The sequence below is a fragment of the Rattus norvegicus genome, chromosome 13 (genome assembly GCF_021556685.1).
Source record: "Rattus norvegicus strain SHRSP/BbbUtx chromosome 13, alternate assembly SHRSP_T2T, whole genome shotgun sequence".
Lineage (NCBI taxonomy): Eukaryota > Metazoa > Chordata > Mammalia > Rodentia > Muridae > Rattus > Rattus norvegicus.
In genome coordinates, this window is record NC_141546.1 from 106,217,417 (window position 1) to 106,241,380 (window position 23,964).

At 44.2% G+C, this 23,964-nt stretch overlaps 1 protein-coding gene across 15 annotated transcripts in view; it reads right to left on the reverse strand.

The window, feature by feature from the left end:
- Rcor3 (REST corepressor 3) overlaps positions 1-23,964 on the reverse strand; it is a 40,372-nt gene continuing 16,408 nt past the window's right edge. For 2 of the 15 annotated variants that reach the window (XM_087581639.1, XM_087581644.1), the window contains 4 exons: positions 20,412-20,630; positions 17,467-17,544; positions 9,316-9,373; positions 1-2,412 (listed from right to left, as the gene is read on the reverse strand). In XM_087581639.1, the coding sequence (XP_087437765.1) occupies positions 2,177-2,412; positions 9,316-9,373; positions 17,467-17,544; positions 20,412-20,630 (591 nt within the window). In that variant the 3' untranslated portion in view covers positions 1-2,176. Of the gene's footprint in view, positions 2,413-2,636; positions 3,116-3,348; positions 3,483-9,315; positions 9,374-17,466; positions 17,545-20,411; positions 20,631-23,964 lie in introns of those variants that run through there. The other 13 variants (XM_087581638.1, XM_087581642.1, XR_015635399.1 and 10 more) reach the window with 12 other exon arrangements.

The following is a 23,964-nucleotide window of genomic DNA, read 5'->3' on the forward strand; positions in this document are numbered from 1 at the left end:
CACCTTTAAATCTTTAATCCTTTAAGCAGCAAGCATATTACTCTTCCAGGCCAAACACTGCTCAAACAAAAAAGGAAAATAATGACGTGCAAAATATTTACAAAATATGCAAAGCGCACAATAAAGACATCTCACTATATACAAGTGTCATATTACTAATGAAACTACGAGTTTTCTACTGTGTGCTCTAGTGTTTGTAAATAAAATTGCAACACATCCCTCAGATACAGCATCTAAGCCCACGTCTGGGTCAGAACAGGTTTTAAATGAACCACAGATACTGAACATCTGGACAGATGCTGGTGCTGAATGACTTGACTGACATCTCCCACAGACTGTACTGAGGGTCTACTGACGAGAGACAAGACAATGAGAGCTGTCACGGTATAATATGCACACACACACACAAGACAAGTGCTTTCAAAAATGCTCTAGACAGTTTAAGATACATAACCGTCTTCCATGGCTTTTAAAGTAAAAATAAGTATAAATTCTTTAATATTATTTTTAGATCAGTTACATTTTATACGGGGCATAAACTGTTAAGGTGATCTGATGAGAAAAAAAGGGCCTCTCCTGCAAGCCACCTTCATTTACATCAGAATAGAGGGTCCTTTAGGAGGAATACCTGAAAATTAAAGCTGACCAATGGGCTGGAAAGCCCATAAAGGGGTTATTTTTCCAGTACGTAGGGAATACACGACCCCTCTGATGTGGGCAGCCTGTGGCCCTAACAATCTGTCCCTCTGCGGCAAGCCATGCTTCCGAAATGAAGTCATTCTATCGAAGCTGTCAGTAACACGCCATCAAAATGCTGTCAGTGTAAAATATTCCTTGTGGGTGCTAACTGATTTTGTGTTGGAATAAAAAGACCTTAAGTCTCGGTTTCTTCATGAAAACGGGTCTTGGTACTTTAGCTAACGGCACACTTATTGCAATATCACAACGAATTCTTAAGTCATCTTGTGGTGCCGGTGACTTAGCCCTAAATCAAACCACAAGCCCAGGTTGGTTGTAAGGATTGTATGAACGTATTCAGATGTATAACAGAGATTTATCAGGAAAAACAAAACTACTCTGTATCAAACACAGGTCCTCTTAGAGGGTATGAACTTTAAGTTCAGAAGATAGACTGTAAATAAGTGTTTCCATAACCACCGTCTCTACATAACTGACAAGAGACTGTTCTAAATTCCCAACATAGGCAGATACCAGCTAAAAGCAAATAGCATTAGAAACTCATTTTTTTTCAAAATTAATATTCTCAAAGAACTTAAAAAACATTATATCTCACCAAATTTTAAGTCCTTTTTCTGCATGTGAGTGATTCCAAACCTCTATTACTGACAGAATAACAGGGGCAACGACCTTTAAATAAGGACTTTGCCTAGGACCCCAGACTATGTTAAAGGGTTAGCAGGTTCAATACATTCTTTGTGGTTTCATAATTGCTTTGCAATTGACTTAATTGCTTTCCTTTAAAGGAATGTATTAAAATTCCTTTAGGAAAAAAAGCAACATATTTTGAAAAAAAGGGATATGAAGCTATAATTTCTTAAATATGAACATATCAAAATCTGAAATGCAGGCTATTTATCTTGCACTCCTAACATAGGAAAGTGTCTGTTTGTTTGTTTGTTTTTAATTTAAATTAAAGAAAAAAGGAAAAAGATAAACATCCTTAAGGAACTTAAGGAGTTGTTTTTTTGTTTTTGTTTTTGTTTTTTTATAATTCCTAAGTCAATATTTTTTGTACTAACAGTTTTGAGTATGAAGAGGCAGGAAATAAAAAAAAAAAAAACCTCAACAAAATAAATACAGTAAAAATGAACGAAAACCCCTCGGTATACAGAATACTTTCTTCCCGGGAGTTCTCAGTGGACACTAGAAAGGAGGCCAACTAGAGGCTTCCTGCTGTGTCACACCACTTACACTAGTCCACCGCCATACTTCCTGTGTGAGCACCCACTGAGGCCAGACCGCCGCCGCGGGAAGAACTAGCTTGCCTTGTTTGGATCAGTCAAATGAGCACTGGTGCAATGGTAGGTGAGAATTTGTCCAGTGTAATTAGTGCAGTGAAGGCTGTGACTCTGTCTGAATCCCAATGAGTGAAGGTGGCTGCTGACCACCCACCGTGGTCAGCACTGGCCTCGGGTTTAGGCGGGGTGGCATGGAGTTAGCAGGGCGGATGAGAGGTGGTGGAGGCTGATTGGGAGTTGGCCGGGGCTGGATGAACCGAGCCTGCTGCTGGAGAGGAGGAGGTTGCCGGTGAAGAGCAGGGGCGGCAGGCAGTGTTGGACGAAGAAGTGGTGGCGGCTGGTTCAGAGTGGCAATGGGGGCTGTTGGTGTTGGAGTGGATGATGGGGCAGGAGGTGATGGACCCAGAGTCCGAGGAACCTGTGGGGTCTGTGCCTAGAGGTGAGGAAACAAAAATACATGCGTGAGATTTAAATCCTAACCAATTTGATACAATATAGTTTGGGCTGTCACAGGAAAAACAACAAAACAAATAAAACCAAAAACCAAAATGTAAAACCAGTGTTTATTGGAAGCACAGGCTTCTTTATTTTTAACAAAATAAAAAATAAGCAACCCCCTCCCCACCCCAAAACAAGAAACAAAAAACCCAACAAGGCTACCAAACAGACATCTTTATTAGTAAACAAACAGCTTAACAGTAGAAATAATACACTTTCGCTCTGCTAGGACCAGGAGCTGGCATGGCCTTAGGACTAAGCAGTCAGAGACGCCTCACGAGGAAGTGTATTGTCAGCCTTATGCTCGTTCAGCTAGTCCTCACACACCCTCACAGTGCACCACCAGAAGGGTGGCTCCTCAGCTCATATTAGCTCAAATTCCAGACACAAACACACCTCCTCTTCTTCGTCAGTGCTCTTCCCTGACGGCACATTAGAAGCACTTTTTGTCTCCTCCCCTAAAGCAGAAGTATCAGCATTAGAAGCCTGGGTTCCTTGTTCTGCTTCCCACTCCTGCAATACCTCCTCTAAGTTAAACCGACGCCTGTAGTTTACAAAGAAGTTCTTCACTTGGCCAACAGTCTTGTTGCCAATTACATCTGCAATAGCTTGAAAATCTTTACCATATTTGCGGACACCTGGAAGGCAAAGTAAATAATACACCTGTGAAGGATCAGCAAGGAGAGCTGTGTGTACTATACATCATGCTCACACAAACACCAGCAATGAACAACCTTTCTGATAAACTCTGCTCAGTTCTCAGTCCTGAGGCAGAGGCTAAGCTGTCAACCAAGGTCACAGATGAAAACCGTCAATTTTGTCATTTCATTGAGCCAGCCACTTGCCTTCAACTGAACAGTCAGAAACTTACCATGTTTTTACATACTCAGTTATTTTCTCCAATCCTTTCTTGAACTCTCAAATATAGTCCATTTATTGCAAAGCATTGAATTCTTTGTTCCATCCTCAATTCCACATTCATTTATTTCCCTAGTAGCCAGTCACCTAAATTTGAGCAACACCATTTGTAAACAAAACTGGATGGGAAGGAGCCATCTCTTTATCCCCTCAATGGACTGAGTGTGCCACACGGTTCCCCCATGATGAAAAGCAACATAGTTTGGGGCTTAGTAGTAACTTCATCATGATTACTTGCCTACCCCACCAGAGTACCAACAAATAGAAATAATTAAATTATAAAATCAGAGTTAACACAATCTGATGGGTTATGGAAAGGGAAGATACATTTAGCCCATCTACTCCTAACTGTCTTTTCTGCCTTACTTTAAGAAGGGAACATACTGCTTCTGGAGGAAAGGCAGCAGCTGATTTATGAAGTTGAGATCAACAATTTTGCTTCAGAACTTAAAATAGGTGATAATCTGCTGAGCTGAATTCCAAAAGAAATACAAGGATTCATATTTAGAAATAGATGTACCTTGCTCATCTATTTTTGATTTATACTTTGATAGGTATATTTATAATCAGAAAAAATCATTCATGAAAGAGATGAGAAAGACACCAAGATAAGGAGGCTTTAGTACTTGCCACTTAGTGTGGTCAAAGACAAGTGTGAATTAAAGACCTACTAACACTGCAGCAGTGGTGTTCTCCCAGACACCGAGTGTGCAAAACACTGAAAATACCATCTCCTGGGAAATCCTACTCTTATGTTGAACTGAGAATTTGGGACTATCTCCAACTAAATTCACCTAGCTGGCTTGACTGACCGTAACATTTAACTATATCTCACTTTAAACAGAAACTGGGGTTTATAAGCCATGTTCATGAACGTTCTGTTCTACGGGAAAGACATGCAGGACAGCACAGACCTAATGTTTAATCAACATAAACAAATACATAATCTCTCTTTAAATCCAAATCCAATTTTATGGTTCAAGATGAATTCTAACAGAGACCTAGTGACACAGGGTTTGTATGGCAACAGAAATCCCAGGTTACCCATAGCAGTGACTGTCAACACACACTAAGAGTTCTTTGGGAGTAGCAGGTTTTAGAAGGGTTCTGTGCCAATTCTAAATACAATCCGAGATAGCTGCACAGAAGGGAACCTGATTAGAAGCCAGGCAAGACGCTCCCTAACTCTCACCAGGGCTACTTAGTTACTATTTACATTACTTAGTTCTCTCTCTCCCTCTCCCAGACTGACTTGTTTATACTGTTGCCCTCCAGACTCTTCTCTGGTTTAACAAGCCTGTTACATTTGCAACATTGTAGACTCTAAACTGAAAACTATTTCCCATGAGAGTGTAGTGCTTCTGAAGACTCTTGTGAATTTTCTCAGTTCACCCGGCATGTTTATGATGAACTCAAGTGAAGCCCTCACTGCTGTGCAGATCGTTCTGGTTTGGTGGATGATCCTAATTGGGGTCCTGAGAACAAATGCACCCAGAAACAGGCAGACCTTGTACTAGTGGAAGCTCCTTAGTAGTCATCTCTGGACTGGGGCAGCCCTACCAGTTTGCTCCTATGTTCTGAAAACTCCAGAGTTTCTCACCTTGATGTGGAAAAATCTGAAGAAAATGCAGTGTGGCACCAGCGTTACTGTAATGCTGTATAATGTGACCGGGAAATGGAGTTTTCTTTACCATAAGGCTTACTTCTCTTGTTCTTCCTCAAACGATGAGGGCCAAACACAGTGTCTTGAAGTGTGTGTGTGTGTGTGTGTGTGTGTGTGTGTGTGTGTGTGTGTGCGTGCCTGCCCTGTGCGTGTGCGTGCACATGTGTGTATACATGAGCATACAAAAGCTCAGATATTGTAGTTCCTCACAAACCATCCATCTTGTATTGTTGAGTTAGGGTCTCTCTGTGTCCCTCTTGTTTTTTTGAGATAGGGTCTCTCTGTGTCCTGGAACTCACTAAGGAGCTGAAGCTGGCAGGTCAGAGTCCAGAGTCCCCAGGATCTGCCACTCACTGCCTCCCAGTACTGGGGCTGCAAGTGCACACTACCATACCTGATGGGGGTTTTGTTTGTTTTTTAACCTTGATTCTAGGGATTGAACCAAGGTCCTTGTGCTTTTCACTTTACTGATTGGTCCATGTCCCTTGCCAATGGAGGATTGCTTGATCATGTTTAAATCCGTAGAACTATTCAACAGTTTGTTTTGCTCAGGAGATGGAACTCTTTAAAAACCTATACAAAATAGTCGGCCTCAGCACATTGCCTAGGTCTACAAATGGTGAGCAGCCAGCTGCTATACTGTCAGGGAATCAGGACAGCCTAGTGATGAGCAGTTAAGCAGAGGACACTGTGTCAGAGCCACTGAGTCTCACTCTGTAACCGGGGGAGAGGTGGCCCATGCTCTTTACATGGTTCTCAGCAAGGGAGTTTAAATGTGGTCGTTAAATCCATCAAATGGTTTAAGGCATATCTAAGTGGACAGTCCGTGTCTAAGGGCAAAAGGTTCAAAGGTCAGCAGATGAACATCTGGAGACCCCTCCAGAGCCAAAAAGAGAGGAAAATATTGTTTCAGTCAGGTTTCTAAACTTCCTATTCTTGCAAGTAATTACTTTCAATATTTGATGGAATTTAAAAAAAATTTGCCTGGGAATTTGGAACAGTGGGAGTAGGGGACTGTCACCATCACACTTCATGATGGTTCACATCTTCCTGACATGTTATACATCATCTGACATGTAAATATACCACCACATACATATCCTTAAACACCGTTTATTTATGTTAAAGGTGATTTTCTTACTAGTAAACATGGACACAGATACTGCTTGAGTAACCCAGACTCAGCTGGAGGACTGTGTCCACTCATACTTTAGGGGCACATAGGCAGTGTCTCCCAATTACAGTCATGGTTCAGAAGCCAGGAAGGACAGACAGCATGGATACTGCTCTTGGAATTTAGAGACAAGAGAAAGCAAAGTGCTCACAGTGGTGAGGGGATCAAACTTGAGGGACTCTCCCCTGCCTTCCCATAACAAGATTCCTGTTGTGAAAGGAGAGATGTAAGGTACTTAATATAACTGGGGAAGACAGGTTTATCAAAAATCTATTTTGAGATAAGAGTATTGGTATCTAGGAACTAAGGATATGACCTTTTCAATAACTAAGATAAACATTTTAAACTCACATCTCTGGGGATATGACTACCCAGACTACTGTAGACTTGTTTATTAAATCAGATACAGACAAGGGCAGTGCAGACAGTGAGGTCCAAACCATGGCTTTTCCTTCCACTGCTCACTGCTGCTCTCTGGTTCCTGCCCTCACATCTTACATGTGGTAAGTTCAATTCCACTCCAAAAACAATGTGAGATCTGAATGAGTGATGACCTGAAGTAGCGCACAAGAGGCTGACAGACTCTAAGGTGTCTGCGCTCACGGCTCTGTTACAACAGAAAGGACACCTCAAATCTAAAGGGTGTCCTTAAGATACCAAAGTGCTAGTTTCCTGTTCCATTTCCTTTCGATTATTCATGGGCTAGATTTACCATCCTTACATTTTATCAATGGTCGAACCTACTTCATCAATGGTGAAGTCTTCTGCTTCATGAATGATTCTCCTTTTGGGCTCGTAGCTATCAGATAAATCTAAAAAGGCATTTTCTAGATTTGTAGCTTCATTTCTCTTAAAAGGATCAATAGTACAAAGTGTATAAGAGACAGCAACTTTCAACACGGGCCCAGCCCTAGGACACAGGGCCTCTGCTGCCTGTTCTAGAGGCCACAGCAGGGAACGTGAAAGCAGACATCTTAAGCTGACACCTTGTTAACATTTTGCCTTTTTACTTTTCTGAAATAGCATTAAGATCAGAGAGCTGAGGGGTTGGGGATTTAGCTCAGTGGTAGAGCGCTTGCCTAGCAAGCGCAAGGCCCTGGGTTCGGTCCCCAGCTCCGGAAAAAAAAAAAAAAAAAAAAGATCAGAGAGCTGAGTCTTCTAAGCACTAGGATATGAGTATACTTCTGAGGTAGACTAAAACAACAGTAAGCAGTACACACCACATCCCACACTGCTACCATGCTGTGTTTCTGTTTTTCAGAGGCTAGTCAATAATTGTTGCCTCCCATGAAAAAGGCCACGGACATGGAGAAACAGGAAAAGACCCATTCCTACTGTCACTAGTGATGCCCCACTGAACACAGCAGAACTAGAATGGGCACAGGGAAGAAACAGAAGCACACAGATTCCTGCCACACCTGACTGACCCTTGCTTCCACTTTGTGCGAGGGAAGAAAAGAAGGGAAAAGCTTAAACTGTCAGCAAGCGGCTGGTAACAACAGGAAAGGTGTGATATGCTATTAGAACCCTAGTAGCAACTTACTAGCAAAGTCTGCACATTAAACAGACACTACAGTTAGGCACACACCTCAACCAGAGAGGTGGGGGCACTGGGCACCACTGCAGTACACTGTTTTTAAGATAGGCTGCAGGGTCTTTATGTCCGTGTGTGGGCATATTGGACAAAACAGCACCTTTTAGTCCTTCTACAACTACTTTAGACACAAATGGATACATATTGTTTCAATTTATGTACTAAGAATAGAAACAAAATGGCCAAACAAAAATTCTAAATGATTTTTAGTTTAAAGAACTAAAACTGAGGCATTAATACATTATTTTAGAAGGACCTTAATAAAGAAAAAGAAAAAAAAAAACCCAAGAACAAGCATACTTCCACTCAAACTGCTGTTAGAGTAATTTGTTTAAAGGTAACTTTTCTAAATGTGCATCACAGAGCTGGCCACGCCTCGGCAGGGAGGGGCTGTGACTCAGTGTGGATGCTGTCCTCTAGCTGCCTGTGCACACTCAGCTCAGGCTGCGTGCAGGAGTCTCACTATGGCCCCTTCTTCCAGTGCAGCTCTGTACGGTGGGACCAAGCTATTCCATTTGGAAGACTCTGCCCCTGAGAGCAGTTCAGCACGCTATCAAATCTCAAGCGCTGTGTGGAGAAAGATTACTCCAAATTTCCCTTGGACATTCTCTTCAGAAAGTCCTTTGCTGGAATAGTATCTCTCACGATCTGGAATTAACAGGCTAACCAAACACTGCAGAGCAGGGGTCAGTCCTTATCAGGCAACACCATGGTGGCTTTGCGTGAATAAAAGGCAGGCCTGCTCAAACTCTTGGCAGAGTTCTAAGCTACAGCTCCAAATACACATGATGCAGCCTCTCACAAAGAGAAGGATGAGTGCGTGGGGATATTATAAACTCTGTGCTCACGCTTCCTGGGAGCCCCACTCTCAGAGCAGTCAACTCCAGTAAGAAAGCTCTTCCCACTCAACACAACAAGGGCTCATAAAGCAATCAGCAGACCGCATTTAATTCACACAGTGAATTCTGCAGAGAGTGCGTCTTAAGGAGAAGCAGAATCCTGAACAGAAATATACAATTTGCCCTTGAGCAGATCAGAACAGAAGAAGACCCACGTTTACAACGTTCCCCATTTGACCACGGGTACAGCCGCTGAGTGTTCCACAAACTGCACCAGACATGGGAGCACATGTTCAGTGTCTATGGTCCCTTAAAGGGACCCGGTGGTCTACCTCTTTGTAGAAAATGGCACACTGAAAGCCCATAGTTAAAAGAGTTTCGTTCACCTCACATGTATAGAGGAATTAGACAGATGAAAACCTCAGAGTTTATGTTCATAAGCACTCATCGGTGCGACAGAGGCGCCCCACTGGCTGTGCTCCTCAGGACCCTAAATGCAGATTCAGTCGGCCACACCCAGAAACACAACACATAATCCCTGGTCACCAGGATGGTGCGGCGACCACTGCTAGAGGAGGGAGGGCTGCAGCAGGCGCCTTGCATGACAGTCAGTCGTAATGAACAACAGTAACCGCTTATCTTTAGTATACCTTGCACTGCTAGAAGCTGCTCCTCTGTGGTCCAACGGGCATTAATTTTCTGATTTGACTACAAAATTAAAAAGAAGTTTCCTAATGAGGATATGAAGACAGACATTTTTCCAACTTGCTTTTTAAAAACTTTTCACCACATCATAGACATGAGACTAATATGCTGAGTCACGGGGGTTCCATTTTCAGGAGGGTTAAACGCATCTTGAGTTACCTTTTATCCACACAGAGAGGTAATGAAAGAGAACTGCACCCACGTGGGAGGCCGCACAATTTCCCACTTACGGTGTTCCTCCTTCCTACCACAGGTGCTGGTTTTAGCCCGGTCTTAACGTTTAAGATATCGTGTTCTTTAGAGAGGGTCTGTGTGACTCTTACATTGTTTCACTTCACATTAAGTAAAACCATGATTTTCCCTACAATAGTTGTACAAATTAGACTAAAGTGGAGGATAAACCCAAGTCCTAAAGCACGTCTTTAATTTCTGAAGCAGGAAATGAACCACTGATAAGACTTCTTTTTTTTCTTTAAATCCCAGGACTTCCTAATGTTTCTTCCAAAATCACTGTTAAAAATCCTACCTTATCAATAACGTAACCAGATTTCAGTAGTTCAAACCAGTGACAAATAAACTGAGGGCCATTACAAGCAGAGGATAGAGCCGGTGTACCAGTTCACAGATGATCACAGGAGACATTGTTGCGGGAGAGCAAGCTGGCACAGTGCTTACTGGGGAGGGGCAGGCAGTATCCTCTGGGAAGGAGCACCGGCTCTCACCTCTGGGTAGCACCAATGAAAAGAGGTTCACACCTCCTTATAAAGTATTCAGAAGGAAGAAGCAACTTCAAAGTCAGAAACCAAATTTTGAAAGGATGGAAGGAAAAGCTTTAAAGATCTAGAGTGAGGAAAACCAAAATCAGAAATATAAGTGACTGAGTTCCAGGAGGCAAGAGGGACGACGGCAGCTGGGGTGAGCAGAGAATCAGCGGCAGAGACTCAGAGCCGCATGGAGGCAGAGGACAGGCTCACACAGATGCAGGAGTAAGAAGTCGCCAGATCAGCTGGGGCTCAGGGCCTTTTCCAGCTATTTGGAAGGCGGAGGCTGGAGGATCTCAAGTTCTAAACCAGCTTAGATAACATGGTAGGATCCTATCTCAAAATGAAATGCACAAAGAGGGCCGGGGACGCGGACCAGATCGTGTGTGGGAATTTCAATTCCCAGCATCCTCTCCTCAGAGAAAAGGACTCAGTACAACGAACTGGGCACTGAGGTGCCCAAGCACATTCACAGGAAGACAGCGGCACAGAGGAAGGGCAGGCGCTGAGCTGGTGACCAAAGGAGCTTACTGGATTCCTGGAGATCTGTACTAGAGCCATTTAAAATGTGTTCAAATATTTCGGAGTAAATAGTGAAAAAAATAAAGGGCCCATTGTAAGTTAACTGACCTAGAAAACAGGAGCATTATAAACTCGTTCAATCTTTTTATGAAGTGAAGTATTTATTACATTGTGTGATGATGCATGCCTGTGCTGTGCACGTTTGTGGATATGTGGAGATCTGAGAACAGCTCTGTAGGGCTGGTTGTCTCCTCCCACCTTTATATGAGTTTCAGGGCTCAGAAGCCCCTTTATCGGATCAGCCCTCCTGAGGGCCTGTCTCAGGCCGAGATCTCTGTGCTCTCACTGCCTCTGGCATTGCTCTTCTGACCACAGAATTGAGTGGCAGCCTTTGTTGTTGAGACTCACGTGGTCAAAGCACGGGCTTTGCGCTTTGGAAGCATCATGTGGTCATCACATGGGGCGTGTTCTTTGGAGGTTTCAAGACTTTTCTCAAGCCCTTTAACTGTGTGCTGCTCAGATTTCTTCTCCAAGTGCTTGGCTGTCTTTGTTTCTAATTGTTGCTCTGGCTGTCAACAACTCTGTAGATGACAGAAGCCATCCTCTTGCACGGATGTCATCGAGCTTTTCCTCTGTCTAAGGTGTCATGTGGTGTGTGCTGTATTTGATTTTATTAACTATAGGAATGGACACGCTCAGGCAGCGCTGTGATGGTCTGGACAGACAGCAACTGGGGCTAGTGGAGAGTGAGCACATCCTTGTTGGTGAGCTTCCCCTTGTGTGTGCCCATCCTGGGACTCTCCTACACAAACAGTAACACTCTCTTCACAAATCGCTCTGAGTAAGAACTATAACTAAACAGAGAGATAGCACCTAGGTCAACGATAGCTGATTGGCGACCACTAAATCTGCAAAGCCAAAACTCAAGGTAAAAGTTTCGTGAAAAGGGAACAAAAATTAAACGGAAATATGTACACTATAAAAATGCACTGTCAAGGCCCTGGGTTCGGTCCCCAGCTCCGAAAAAAAGAACCAAAAAAAAAAAAAAATGCACTGTCACCTAAGCCTTGGAAGTGTCTGAAAAGCACAGTCCATGTGCAGAGAATCCTGAGCCAAGTTCTCCCAGCAACTCTGCAGGACTTGAAGTAAAGCTGGTCAGAGTCAATGAGAACAAGGTGGTAAGCTTGCATCAGCCTAACAGGCAACAGCTGGGGGGGTGGGGCGGAGTGAGAGGATGCGCAGTGGGGCGACTTTAACCTGGATAGGATGCTCATGCCTGGACAGCTGGCAGAAGGCCGTGCGTGCAGCTGAGAAGCCACAAGTTGAGAAATGCTTCTGTGGGAGATGGCGAGAGGCAAAGCAAGGATGATCTCTGTGATACACTAAAATGAAGGCACTAGGACACCGAGGTATATATGCTCAGGTTCCACGTGGACCAAAATACAATATTTATGTATCCAAACCAGTTTGGAAGGTTAGAAAAGATTTTTTTCTTTTTAAAATTGTTTTGTTTTGTTTTTTATAAAACAATGGAGTCATTCATATATTTCCTAAATGTGAAGTTCTTATATTAGGCTTTATGCTTTTTTTAAAAAAGTGGTATATGTTCCTCCTGAATGACTCCTATGTCCACACACATCCAGAAGCGCCGGAGCAGAGCTGAACTCAAATGTGGCTGTTGAATGGATTTGGACGAATGTTGCACTAATAATGGGTCACACTCCAAAGGGACGCACGGGAGTTGTGTGAAAGCTAAAGTGACTGAAGAAATGGGCCTCAGTTTCCAGGGCGTGAATGTTCTCCCTGGTTGTATACCCAGTAATGCAGCCAGGAGGAACCGCCGCACTGCTGTGTGTGTGTGGGGGGGGGAGGGTGGGGTGGCTACCACTGCTCACTCCTGCTGCCCTCCACTTCCTTGACTGGTTGAACAATGTTCATTTTAATGTTTCTATGATGTAACTGTAACAGTGAAGGGGTGAGATTACTGTATCTCTGGGAGAAAAAGGACACATGAGTGTAAGGACTTAGACCATGTCCGTGTACACGTGTGTGTGAAAGCTACTGCTGAGCAGACAAAGGAAGGAGAGGAGGAGCTGCACGTCTCAGCAGCCAAGGAGAAGGGACAGGAGAAGGAACCATCCAAAGACAGGACAGGGAGGGGCCAGGGAACTCGGGGTTTCAACTTGTAGGGTCTGGTCTTCAAGCAACAAGTTAGTAGCCTTTAAACTGCAGCTCTGTTGGGAAACTATAGGAAGGAGATGCTGAAACCGGTTAGAATTAAATATGTCTGACAAAATGGAGACAGGGAAGAAGGGGGAGACCGAAGAGAAATAGAGCAAGGTATTTTAATATATAGGAGTCCTTTAACTTACTGATTCACATTCTCACAAACCCCAGAAACTTTAAAATATAGAAAGGACAACTAGAATATGACTTGTGATCAAAAGCTAAACTCTGCAGTTGTCTTAGCAAATGGAATGACCTTATTTTAAAAGTAACTCAACAGAATAAGACAGTAACAAAATAGCAGGTCTCTGCAGGCAGACTAAACACTGGAGCTTGCTGAGTGTCCTCACTATTAAGTCTTCACTGTTTCTCCATTTTGCCAGTGGTAAGTTTGTATAATTGCACAAGAGCTGGAAAGAGCTACCATGTTAAACTTTCTGCTCAAGGCTAGAAACTTGAGTATCCATCTTAAAGGCTGCAAGCAACCGCCCAGGATGCAGTCCCAGTGACACCCTCTTCAGAGATTCCTCTTCTCCCTTCCCAGCTCCACCGTTTCGCTGCCTCCACCTATCTCCCATTCATAAACCAAACACCTCCTCCACCCAATACACATTTTCAAGACGATACATGCATTTCTAACTCTGAGATGGATTATCTCATTCTCATTCCTATGGTTGTTAACCTATTCTGTCCACTTCTTACTGTACACCCCTCACATGCCCAGCATTATAGTGGCAAGGATTTTTTTCCCATCATGTCACCATCTCATCACCTACTCTCCATATTGAGGAAGCTGCATGGCTTTCCTGTAGCTAATGTAAGGCACACTTCTTCCCAGTTTCACAGAAATCCTTGCAGCCTGGCCCTGCCTTACAGTCTCTAGAGCATCCTTAGTTATGGTTCTCATACCCTGTGTTCACTCTTCTCTGCTTCAAACACCGCTTTTCTAGGCAGACAAGATCCTCGACAAGTTATGTTTTAGATTTCCACTGAATATCAGTGTCAGCTCACCTGCTGGTTGGCTGTACCTTTCTGCTCTGGTTCATTTGAATGTACCGTCCCTCCCTCCATGGCTGTTACCTTCTTGTCTGCTCTGTGAACTTTGTGTCTGCACCAATCCCATTTATCCTTCTCCTCAAAGAAGCTCTTTCCAGACTACCCAGCCAAAATGAATAGAGCCCAGCTGCCTTCCTAGAGCATTTGTTTCTAAGTGTACACTTCCATGAGTTTATCATATGACATCTAGACTACAAGTGTTTTCTAAGCAGGCAGGGGAAGAATCACCTTCTCTTTATGTGCTGTCCCTCCCTCCCTCCCTCCCTCCATCCCTCCTTCCCTCAGCACTCTCACAATGCCTAAATGCTGATTACATAGAACGGTTAATTAATATATAGTTGTGGAAGTGAATATACTTTCCTCATCAAATGTTACTTCCTCGACAAATGAACGGTAACACTCCTTGGTTGTGCTGAGCACTGCGTTTAGTGATGTAATTACTCCAGAGGTTACTCACGTCTTGGACTAGGTGAAGTCTGACACATCAGTGAAGGATCATCCTTCACTGTCTTTCCTGTGACACAATCATTATTTCAGAATAGATTGCCCTGTCCTGGAAGCAGCAGAGTATGATAAACAGACACACACTGGGGGGACTTCCTGGCACTTGATGTTCTTCAAGTCACATGAGATCCTTAAATCACCTGAGTGACACCCAGACCCCGGCGAACCCGTATTCAAGGCTAAGATATTGATGATTCCATTCTGCTTACTGTTTTTTATATCAAAAGATATAAAGAATGTTTGATAAGTCCTATCCCAGTGGCTGGCTTAAAATGTGAGAATCCACCAAACAGTGCTATTCTAGGACACTGTCTGAAGTCTATGGTAGCATGATGCACACTGACCAATTGGGTGTAAAGTCTGAGCTGCAGGAGATATAACTATTTACCCTTTGGTGATCTTGACTAAGTCAGTCACCTCCCTGAGCCCAGGTCTCCTCTTGTGCAGCCGCTGTACCTGCTTCAGCTGCCTGTCTATAGAGATCAGAACCTGCACACAGGTAAAACAAGCTGTTTACAGCACTGTCAGATCTTTGTGATGAGTCAAACTGTCCTGGAACACTATGCAAACTTTAAGGCTAGAATTAACTTTTCTTTGAAAATTTGGTACTTTTTCTGTAAAATTATATGGGCTTACTTTTTTTGTGAGAGAAAAATGTCGATTATAAGTTATTCAGCCTTTCCTCACCTCCTCAGAAATTTTATTAGAACAGCTCCTAGAAACTCTCTACTTCGTTTAGATTTTCAAACATTGTTTTGTTGTTGAATCCTATGTCTGTGGGTGCGCTCGCTGCCTGCATGTATGTCTGTGTACCATGCCTGGTGCCCGTGGAGTCCGGAAGACAGCATCAGATCCTTTGGAACTGTAACCGGAGTTGTAGATGGTGGCTAGCCACCATGTGGGTGCCGGAAATTAAATCCAGATTCTTTGCAAGAACAGCCAGTGCTCTTAACTGCGGAGCCATTTCCCTAGCCTCTAAATATTCAAACTTTTAGCACAATTCTTCCTACATTGTTTTTAATAACACGTTATTGATTTGTTTATTCAGTGTGGGGCATGCATATGCCGCGTGCGAAAGTCAGAGGACAATTTTCAACAATCAGTTCTCTCTCCATCACAGGGGTCGTGGGGATCAAGCTGAGGTTGTCAGCACTGACAGCATGCACTCCTTCCACCTCACCCACCAAATTCTTTTTTGAGACAGGATCTCTCTGTAGCCCTGGCTGTCCCTCTGGCTTCTGCATCCCAAGTGCTGATATAAAAGGGGTGTGTCCCTGTGCCTGGAACCCGCCATGCTTTTAATACCTGCTGCATTCAGAATTTTTAAATTACGAAGCTGTTAGTATTTAAAATTTTTGCCATATATATATTTATTCAATATATGATTAAATGCAAAATTTACATGACCAATTCAAACTTGCAACAATATAGGGAAATAAAATGCTTTCTATTATGATCAAGGTCGCTAGAATGTATTCAGTTTACTTATGGGGTTTCTTTACTAATGAGCTACTGATCTAGGCATTTTCACTGTTTCCCATGACCTAACCCTGATATGGGAGCAGTGTTCCTGCAGCTCTGATGTGGGGAGCACTGTTTCTGCAGCCCTGATGTGGGAGCAGTGTTTCTGCAGCCCTGATGTGGGGAGCACTGTTTCTGCAGCCCTGATGTGGGGAGCAGTGTTTCTGCAGCCCTGATGTGGGAGCAGTGTTTCTGCAGCCCTGATGTGGGGAGCACTGTTTCTGCAGCCCTGATGTGGGGAGCAATGTTTCTGTAGCCCTGATGTGGGAGCACTGTTCCTGCAGCCCTGATGTGGGGAGCAGTGTTTCTGCAGCCCTGATGTGGGAGCAGTGTTTCTGCAGTCCTGATGTGGGAGCAGTGTTCCTGCAGCCCTGTTGTGGGGAGCACTGTTTCTGCAGCCCTGATGTGGGGAGCAATGTTTCTGCAGCCCTGATGTGGGGAGCAGTGTTTCTGCAGCCCTGATGTGGGAGCAGTGTTTCTGCAGCCCTGATGTGGGAGCAGTGTTCCTGCAGCCCTGATGTGGGGAGCAGTGTTTCTGCAGCCCTGATGTGGGAGCACTGTTCCTGCAGCCCTGATGTGGGGAGCACTGTTTCTGCAGCCCTGATGTGGGGAGCACTGTTTCTGCAGCCCTGATGTGGGAGCACTGTTTCTGCAGCCCTGATGTGGGAGCATTGTTTCTGCAGCCCTGATGTGGGAGCACTGTTTCTGCAGCCCTGATGTGGGGAGCAGTGTTTCTGCAGTCCTGATGTGGGGAGCACTGTTTCTGCACACTACTCTGTTGCTTCCCCATCTCCCTCATCTCATCTGTAGCTATTAAACCAGATACAGGAAGCACAGAGGGGCCCCACAGGAACACATGCAACTATTTGATTACAATATACAGAGAAAGGCAAATCCAGAATATGAATTGTAACTTGGGAGTCTTTAGAAAAAAAAATCAAAGATTTTACAGCAGAAACTTTTATAAAAGGACTTGATTGGATTTTAGGGACATTTAAGTTTTCCTACAGTTACCACGATCACAGAAACAAAACCCAAATAAGCCTGAAGATGGGTAATATGTACCTTTATACCTGAGATTTTGTATTTTCAGGTAGAATATAAGAGAATAAATACACACAGTAAAATCCTCATTGAAGTTTGAGCCCAAAACAAGTGTCTTAAAATAAGATTTTGTTTAAGAAAAACCCCTTGTGATTTATTCCTGTAGTGTTACCAATTCACACAGGTGGAAAAGGGCTTTGAACAAATACTGCTTATGCCCAGATGTGTACCAGCCTTCCCATGGGCTATGCACTGTGCCCTCTTTTACTGCTGAGGGCAGGAGAGATGGATTAATTTAAATGTGGAAACATCAGTCAAGACTCGAAAGGTCAATTGTGTAGATGAAAAACTAGGGATGACCAATTGTCCACGTTGCGAAACCTTCCAAAGGGACCAGCGTAGACCCCAAGACTGGGCAACCCCAAAGCACAGGTGTTTAATTACATGCATCTCAGATCATACCTCAGGCGGTTTGAACTCTTCAATTCCACCTTCCATTTTCTGCTTAAGCGCACTGTTTACTTGCTTAGCATTCTGAACCTTCACAAAACGACAAAATGTGAGTCAGATCGTGCACTTAGTAAATTCTTATGAGTACTGTGTAAGTCAACAGGGCATACATCAACACCATCTTGGGGGTTAGTTCAGGAGAACAGGCACGGTTGTTGCATGTAAGGTGTGCCATTCTATCTATCATTCGATTAGCACACACTTCGGCAGATTGATAGGATTCTGAGTAAGAGAAGAACACAGATCATTTTCTTTTGTAGGCTGGGTGCTGAGCTGGGCTTCGCTCCTGGTGTGCAAGCATTTCACCACCAAGCTACGTCTCATCCAAAATCAGGCTTTAAACATCATTTAATAGTGCTGTTTATAACCAAAGGCAGCTGGCAACAGACAAAGGTTAAACTCTATCGCCATTTCTCATCACCATAGTGTTCTGACCAACGGCAAATGTGCCTGTAACATCGATGGTGGTCAGGACTGATATTTGCTAGGCATATAACGTCATCCTTTACATTAAGAACAAACCACTCAGTTCTTACAACCATTCCGTGTGGTAAGTATGACCAGTCCTGTATAACACAACACACGTATTCTTTAAAGTTATTGTATTATATGAAATCTTCAAATAATGAAAACCTACATCTTATGGGGAAAAGGTACCTATTAGGCAAAACATTCCACATCTTCGGTGGCAAACATGAAAAGACAGGGATCTAACAAAGATGGGAGCACAGTTTTATACATGCGAAAGAAATGCAGAAATGCTACAATCAAGATGGCACTTGACCTTGTAAAGATACTTAGGCTAGTGTGACGCCAGCTGTCAGCCTGGCTGCACCTTCTGAGTTCCTGTGCACGGCAGAAGGAGGGCTACTTGACATTCTACCCAAGGGTTACATCAGGTGTGCGTGGTTTCCAACACGCAGTGAACTGATATGGCTGCTATACAATGGAGCTGTGTGAATGTGTTCAGTCACTGACAAAAACCACGCACTGCCCAACACAAAAATCACACTCCGCTCAAACTGTTTCCCACTCTATGAAATGTAGTGGAATACACATGGTTTCAAACACGGGAGTTGACGTGGGCCTGACTCTGCTTCCATTGGGACTTCTGGTTGTTTGTTTCTTTTTTTCCCCCAGTATGGGCAGCCAAATATTAGGTTATTCACCAGGTTTTCTCAACCAGAGAACCTAGAATAAACCAAGGGATGGTTTAGAGTAAATCAGTTGGCCATGTCAGAAGATGCTCGTAGGAGAAGGAAGGAAAGGTGCGAGAGAATGAATAAAGGTGTTTATGTTGGGCATTGCTGTTGGGTGCTGTTGGGTGGGTGGTAGGGAGCGTTAGGGAAAGGCTCCAGTGTCAAAGCGCTAAGCAGCCAGATGGTGTCCATGTCGGAGAAACAGAAAGAACTCTAGGCAGGAGAGCATTTAGGACAAAGGAGGGGCGTAGGACCAGGGTAAAGAACAGCCACGCAGTAGGCCAAAGAATTTCACTTCTGCCTAACGACGGAAGGAAACTGAAGATTTTTAATGAAGAGAGAATGCTCACATCTGCCTTTTAGGAAAGCACTTCTAATAAACACAGAAGACAGGATGATATGAGAGCACGGATCAATGCAATTCAGGTCAGAAATGCAGCAATAAAACCTCTGCTTAGCAGGATGGAGTGGGGGTGGTGCACACCTGCAGTCCCAGCACTCGGAGGCAGGGGCAGGCAGATGTGTGAGTTCTAGGCCAGCCTGCTCTACATAGTGAGTTCCAGGACAGCCAGGACTGTGTAGAACGACACTGTTCAAAAACAAAAAGACAAACAACCAAGCCAAAACCAAAAGAGTAACTCAGATGGCCCAGTGGTCAAGAACACCTGCTGTGGGGTTGGGGATTTAGCTCAGTGGTAGAGCGCTTGCCTAGCAAGCGCAAGGCTCTGGGTTCAGTCCCCAGCTCCAAAAAGAAAAAAAAAGAAAAGAAAAGAAAAAAAAAGAACACCTGCTGCTCTTTCAGAGACCCTGGGTTTGATTCCCAGCAACCATGTGACAGCTCACAACTGTCTGCAGTTCCAGGGAATTTGACAGCTTCTGGTCACTGCGGGCACCAGACAAGCACAAGGTACACATGCAGGCAAAGCACTCACACATAGAATAAAATAAAATGTTGAGTGAGTGAGTGAGTGAGAGAGAGAGGGAGGGAGGGAGGGAAGGAAGGAGGGAGGGAAGGAGGGAGGGAGGGAGAGAGAGAGAGAGAGAGATCGAGTGGTGGTGGGACATGCCTTTAATCCCAGCATTCAGGAGACAGAGGCAGGCAGATCTCTCTGAGTTCAAGGTCAGCCCAGTCTACAGAGCAAGTTGCAGGACAGCCAGGGAAACACAAGAAACCCTATCTCAAAAACAAAACCAAACAACACAAAAAAGCAAACTGAAACAAACAAACAAAAAACAGATGCCAGGGAAGTATGGAAGACGGCTTTTGGTCAGTGTAAGGTGAGTTGCTACCGGTATACCACCTCGCTATGCCAATTCTCAATCCCCCCCGCCAATAGCAGAAACTATCGGTTTATTTTCATAAGGCCTTATGGCATCATCCTCAAAGTGTACAGACTAGGGTCTTAGCACTGAAAAGCCACGAGGACATTTAAAAAAAAATACTGTTACTACGACGACCCACGATGAGGACCGCAGCAGTGATGACTCACTGAGGACTCACAATGTGCCCAGTCACCTGCACATCTCACTGCAGACAACACATATCAGCTTTCGACAACTTGAAAAGCAGTGCCGTGGCCATTCCTTATTCCACAGAAACGCCAGCCGACGGCTGCTGAGCTGTACAATCTGTCTAGAATCAACGCTGCTGGATAACAAATGGACAAAACCACACGAGGCGCGGCTTTTAGGAAATACCTGGCGCTTGAGAGAGATCAGCTCCATGTCCAGTTGCCTCAGGATGGTGTTGGCTGCGTTGGGACTGCAGGAAACAGCCACCACATCCTCCTGGGTTAGATACATGCCCTTAGGAGGGCGGCACTTGGAGCGCTGCGAGTGATGACGGTGTTGCAGACTCTGGTACTCTCTCCTCCCCAGGCCTATCTTGCTCGTTTGGACTGGCTGTTCAGAGTTACCCTGAGAGAACAGAGGCAGAGGAGCAAGGCCTTGGTTTTCACAAATGTATACAGAGTAAACAATCTACTACAAACAGAAAAGCCTTCTGCACTACAGAATACTCCCGATAAACCAGGTTTATTACGTACAAGTCCAAAGAAGATACACGCAGTGGGGGTGTGTGTGGCACTGTGACAAAATGTATCTCTAAGTCAATTGAAAGTTTAGTTTCTAGGTCCCGAGGGCTAAGAATGCTGGAAAAATAAGTTACACTATAAATTCTTCCCATTTGCCTATGTAATGAAGACCAGAGCAGCAACCTGGCGCCAAACTACACATTTTACATATAAAGGTCTGCAAAGAGAACAACAAAGAAGACAATTTAGAAGTTACACGTGTCATGTTTCAAGTGGAAAGAGGGAGGTTTTATTTCACTTGGAGTTTCAGAAGCTACATGTCCCTAGGTCACGCCAGATGACCTTGACTTTGGTGGCATGGACACTGTCAAGTGTGCGTATGTGGCTTATATATAATACAACTCCAACTGCAAGTATTAGGTATCAGTTCATGCCTCAGAAGAGTTGGGAAAGTTGTCCTGAAAACAGTGACGATGAGCACGAAATAAACCACCGTGAAGACATCAGCGTCACCCTGTGCTTATTCCAGGCACCCATTAAGACCGACACACATCTTACTGGTACATTTGAACTGTGTTCTTTAGGAAGAGGATCCATAAAACCCAGTATTCAAGTGTAATTTACTTTACTGCTCAAAATTCAAAGTAATTAAGGCAAATCTGATGTTCAGAGAGGCACCTCCTAAAATCTTTGGACTGAGGTTTTTCAAGCTGCCAGTGAAGTGAGGTCATTCCTCAGTAGCCATGGAAGCGTGAGGGAGAATCTAGAAGGATCTACAGCTGTGTGGGAGCTGGCATGGGCCTGAAGGCCCAGGCTGCAGTGGGGGCCATGCTGGGAGGGCACGAGAGTCCAGGGCAGAGTGCTGGAAGGGGTACACATCACCGTGTAAACAGCCCTGCTCACTCCACCGCAGGAGAGGGTTAGAAGCAGTCATGCCTGTGCCAATCTTGGCTGAAGAAAAGAAACCTTGAAAAGTCTCCCCTGAGAACTGCCTCAGACGGTTTAGCCCCTAAACTTTTGTCTTTGGCTTGAAAAGTCCCCTTCAGTGGCTTCGATAGTAGTGCCGACGCACTTGGCAGAAGCAAATCCAGACGCCGTTTGGAAGATCATACTGAGATCTCAGAGGTCTCATAGACAGGTATACATTTCTAAAAGGATATTCCTCAGGGAAGAAAGGGAGTCTATATAGAGGAAGGACTGAGTCAAGAAAGAACTGTGACCCAAATAACCAATAAATATATACAGCAATTAAAAAAGAAAACAGTGAATTTAAGTTTGAATAAGTTAAAAAAAAAAAAAAACCAAAACCAAAACAAGATGTGACTAAAATTGTGAGCAAAAACACAAATCACAAATCAGTAGGGTTTGGAGCCAAAGCGTGTAATGGGGAAGTCACCAAGAGTGCCAGCACCGGAGTATACCCTAAATATAGAAGATAAGATCTCCTGAGCACACAAGACTAGAAATACAGGAGTAGCTAGCTCAAAATAGCGGACCGTAAAATAGTGGAATATATGCTTCTCCAAAACAGACCACGAAGGGAGAAACCCTTAGAAAAGGCAAAGAGACAGCAAAAGTGAGTAAAACGCAGGGCGTGGGATGGGCTCAGTAAGGACACTGTTTGCTGCACAGCATGGAGACCTGGGTTGTGAACACGTGGTACAGAAGCACGAGTCCGTAATCCCGGAAACGAGGGTCCAGAGACACAGGGGTCCTCGAGTCTCATTGGCTGGCTCGTCTAGTCAGAACAGCAAGCTCAGTGAGACACCCTGGCTAAAAATGAAGAAATAAATAAAAGGAAGAAAAACGAAGCGATGGAAGTTAACAGAGGAAGAACCCAGCACTGACCCCTGACCTCCACATGGGTGCGCTAGACACACACACAAGTAGGCAGGCATAGCGCTAAGCACTCTGGTTCTAAGAGGGCTATATATAGTAAGAATATCAGAAGAGTGAAAAGTTAAAGAAATAGGAAGAAAGTAACCCAAAAGTGAGTTGTGGGGTTGAAGAGAAGGCTCAGTGGTTGGCAGCACATACTGTTCTTGCAGAGGGCCTGAGTTCCGCCCCAGGCACCAACGCTGCCTGTAACTCCAGCTTCAGGAGACCCTGTGCCCTGTTTTTTTGGCCTCCATGGGCATCTGCATTCATAATACACATATTCACACCTAGTCACACATACACATATTCACACCTAGCCATACATACACATATTCACACATATTTACACCTAGCCACACATACACATATTCACACATATTCACACCTAGCCACACATACACATATTCACATATATTCACACCTAGCCACACATACACATATTCACACATATTCACACCTAGCCACACATACACATATTCACACATATTCACACCTAGCCACACATACACATATTCACACCTAAACACACATACACATATTCACACATATTCACACCTAGCCACACATACATAAGTGAGGCAGATGAAGAAATTAAGGCATCTGGCTGTTGCTGGCGGTGGGAAAATATTAAAAATCTAAAAATTAGGAGAGTTAGAAAACGCCAAGTTGAAGTAATGTAGGATTTTAAAATGTTGTAAATGGAGAGACTTCAAAGGATGGTAAGGACCAGAAGGGACAGCTTTCTGGGCAGTGACAGTTGCTGCGGGGATCACACACTTCACAACCTAGGTTGAAACAGAGCCTGGCCAGCCACCTCCAGTGCTGCTCTTAGGGCTGCAAGCTGCCTCACTTCATCCACCAATGTCTGACCGACAAGGTCTGACTGCACTCAAACGCTTTAGAAATGCGGACTTCCTTACCTTGTGAACAGTGTGTGTGTGTCAGTTTAGCCTTTTCTTAATGCCTGTGAGTGTCCTACGGACAGCATGCAGAGGCAGCTGAGCACTCTGCTGGGGGTGGGGGTAGGGGAGGAGTTCTTCGCCTCTCACTGAGCCAGCCTCAGCCCCGTGCTCACTGCTCTCCACACACCCACCTCTACCTTCTCCTTTCTACTTTGCTATAACATGGGGAAAACATTTCTGGGAAAAATTGGGAAACAAACCTAGAAAGCCTAAAATCTTACCATGTAAAGGTGAGTTTAATTTTTTTAAAAAATGGATTAAAGACTAATATTGTGGAAGAGGTGCCTTTTCTCCAGATAATGACGTGTGTGTGTGTGTGTGTGTGTGTGTGTGTGTGTGTGTGTGTGTGCACGGAGTGCAGGTGTCCACTAAGGCTGA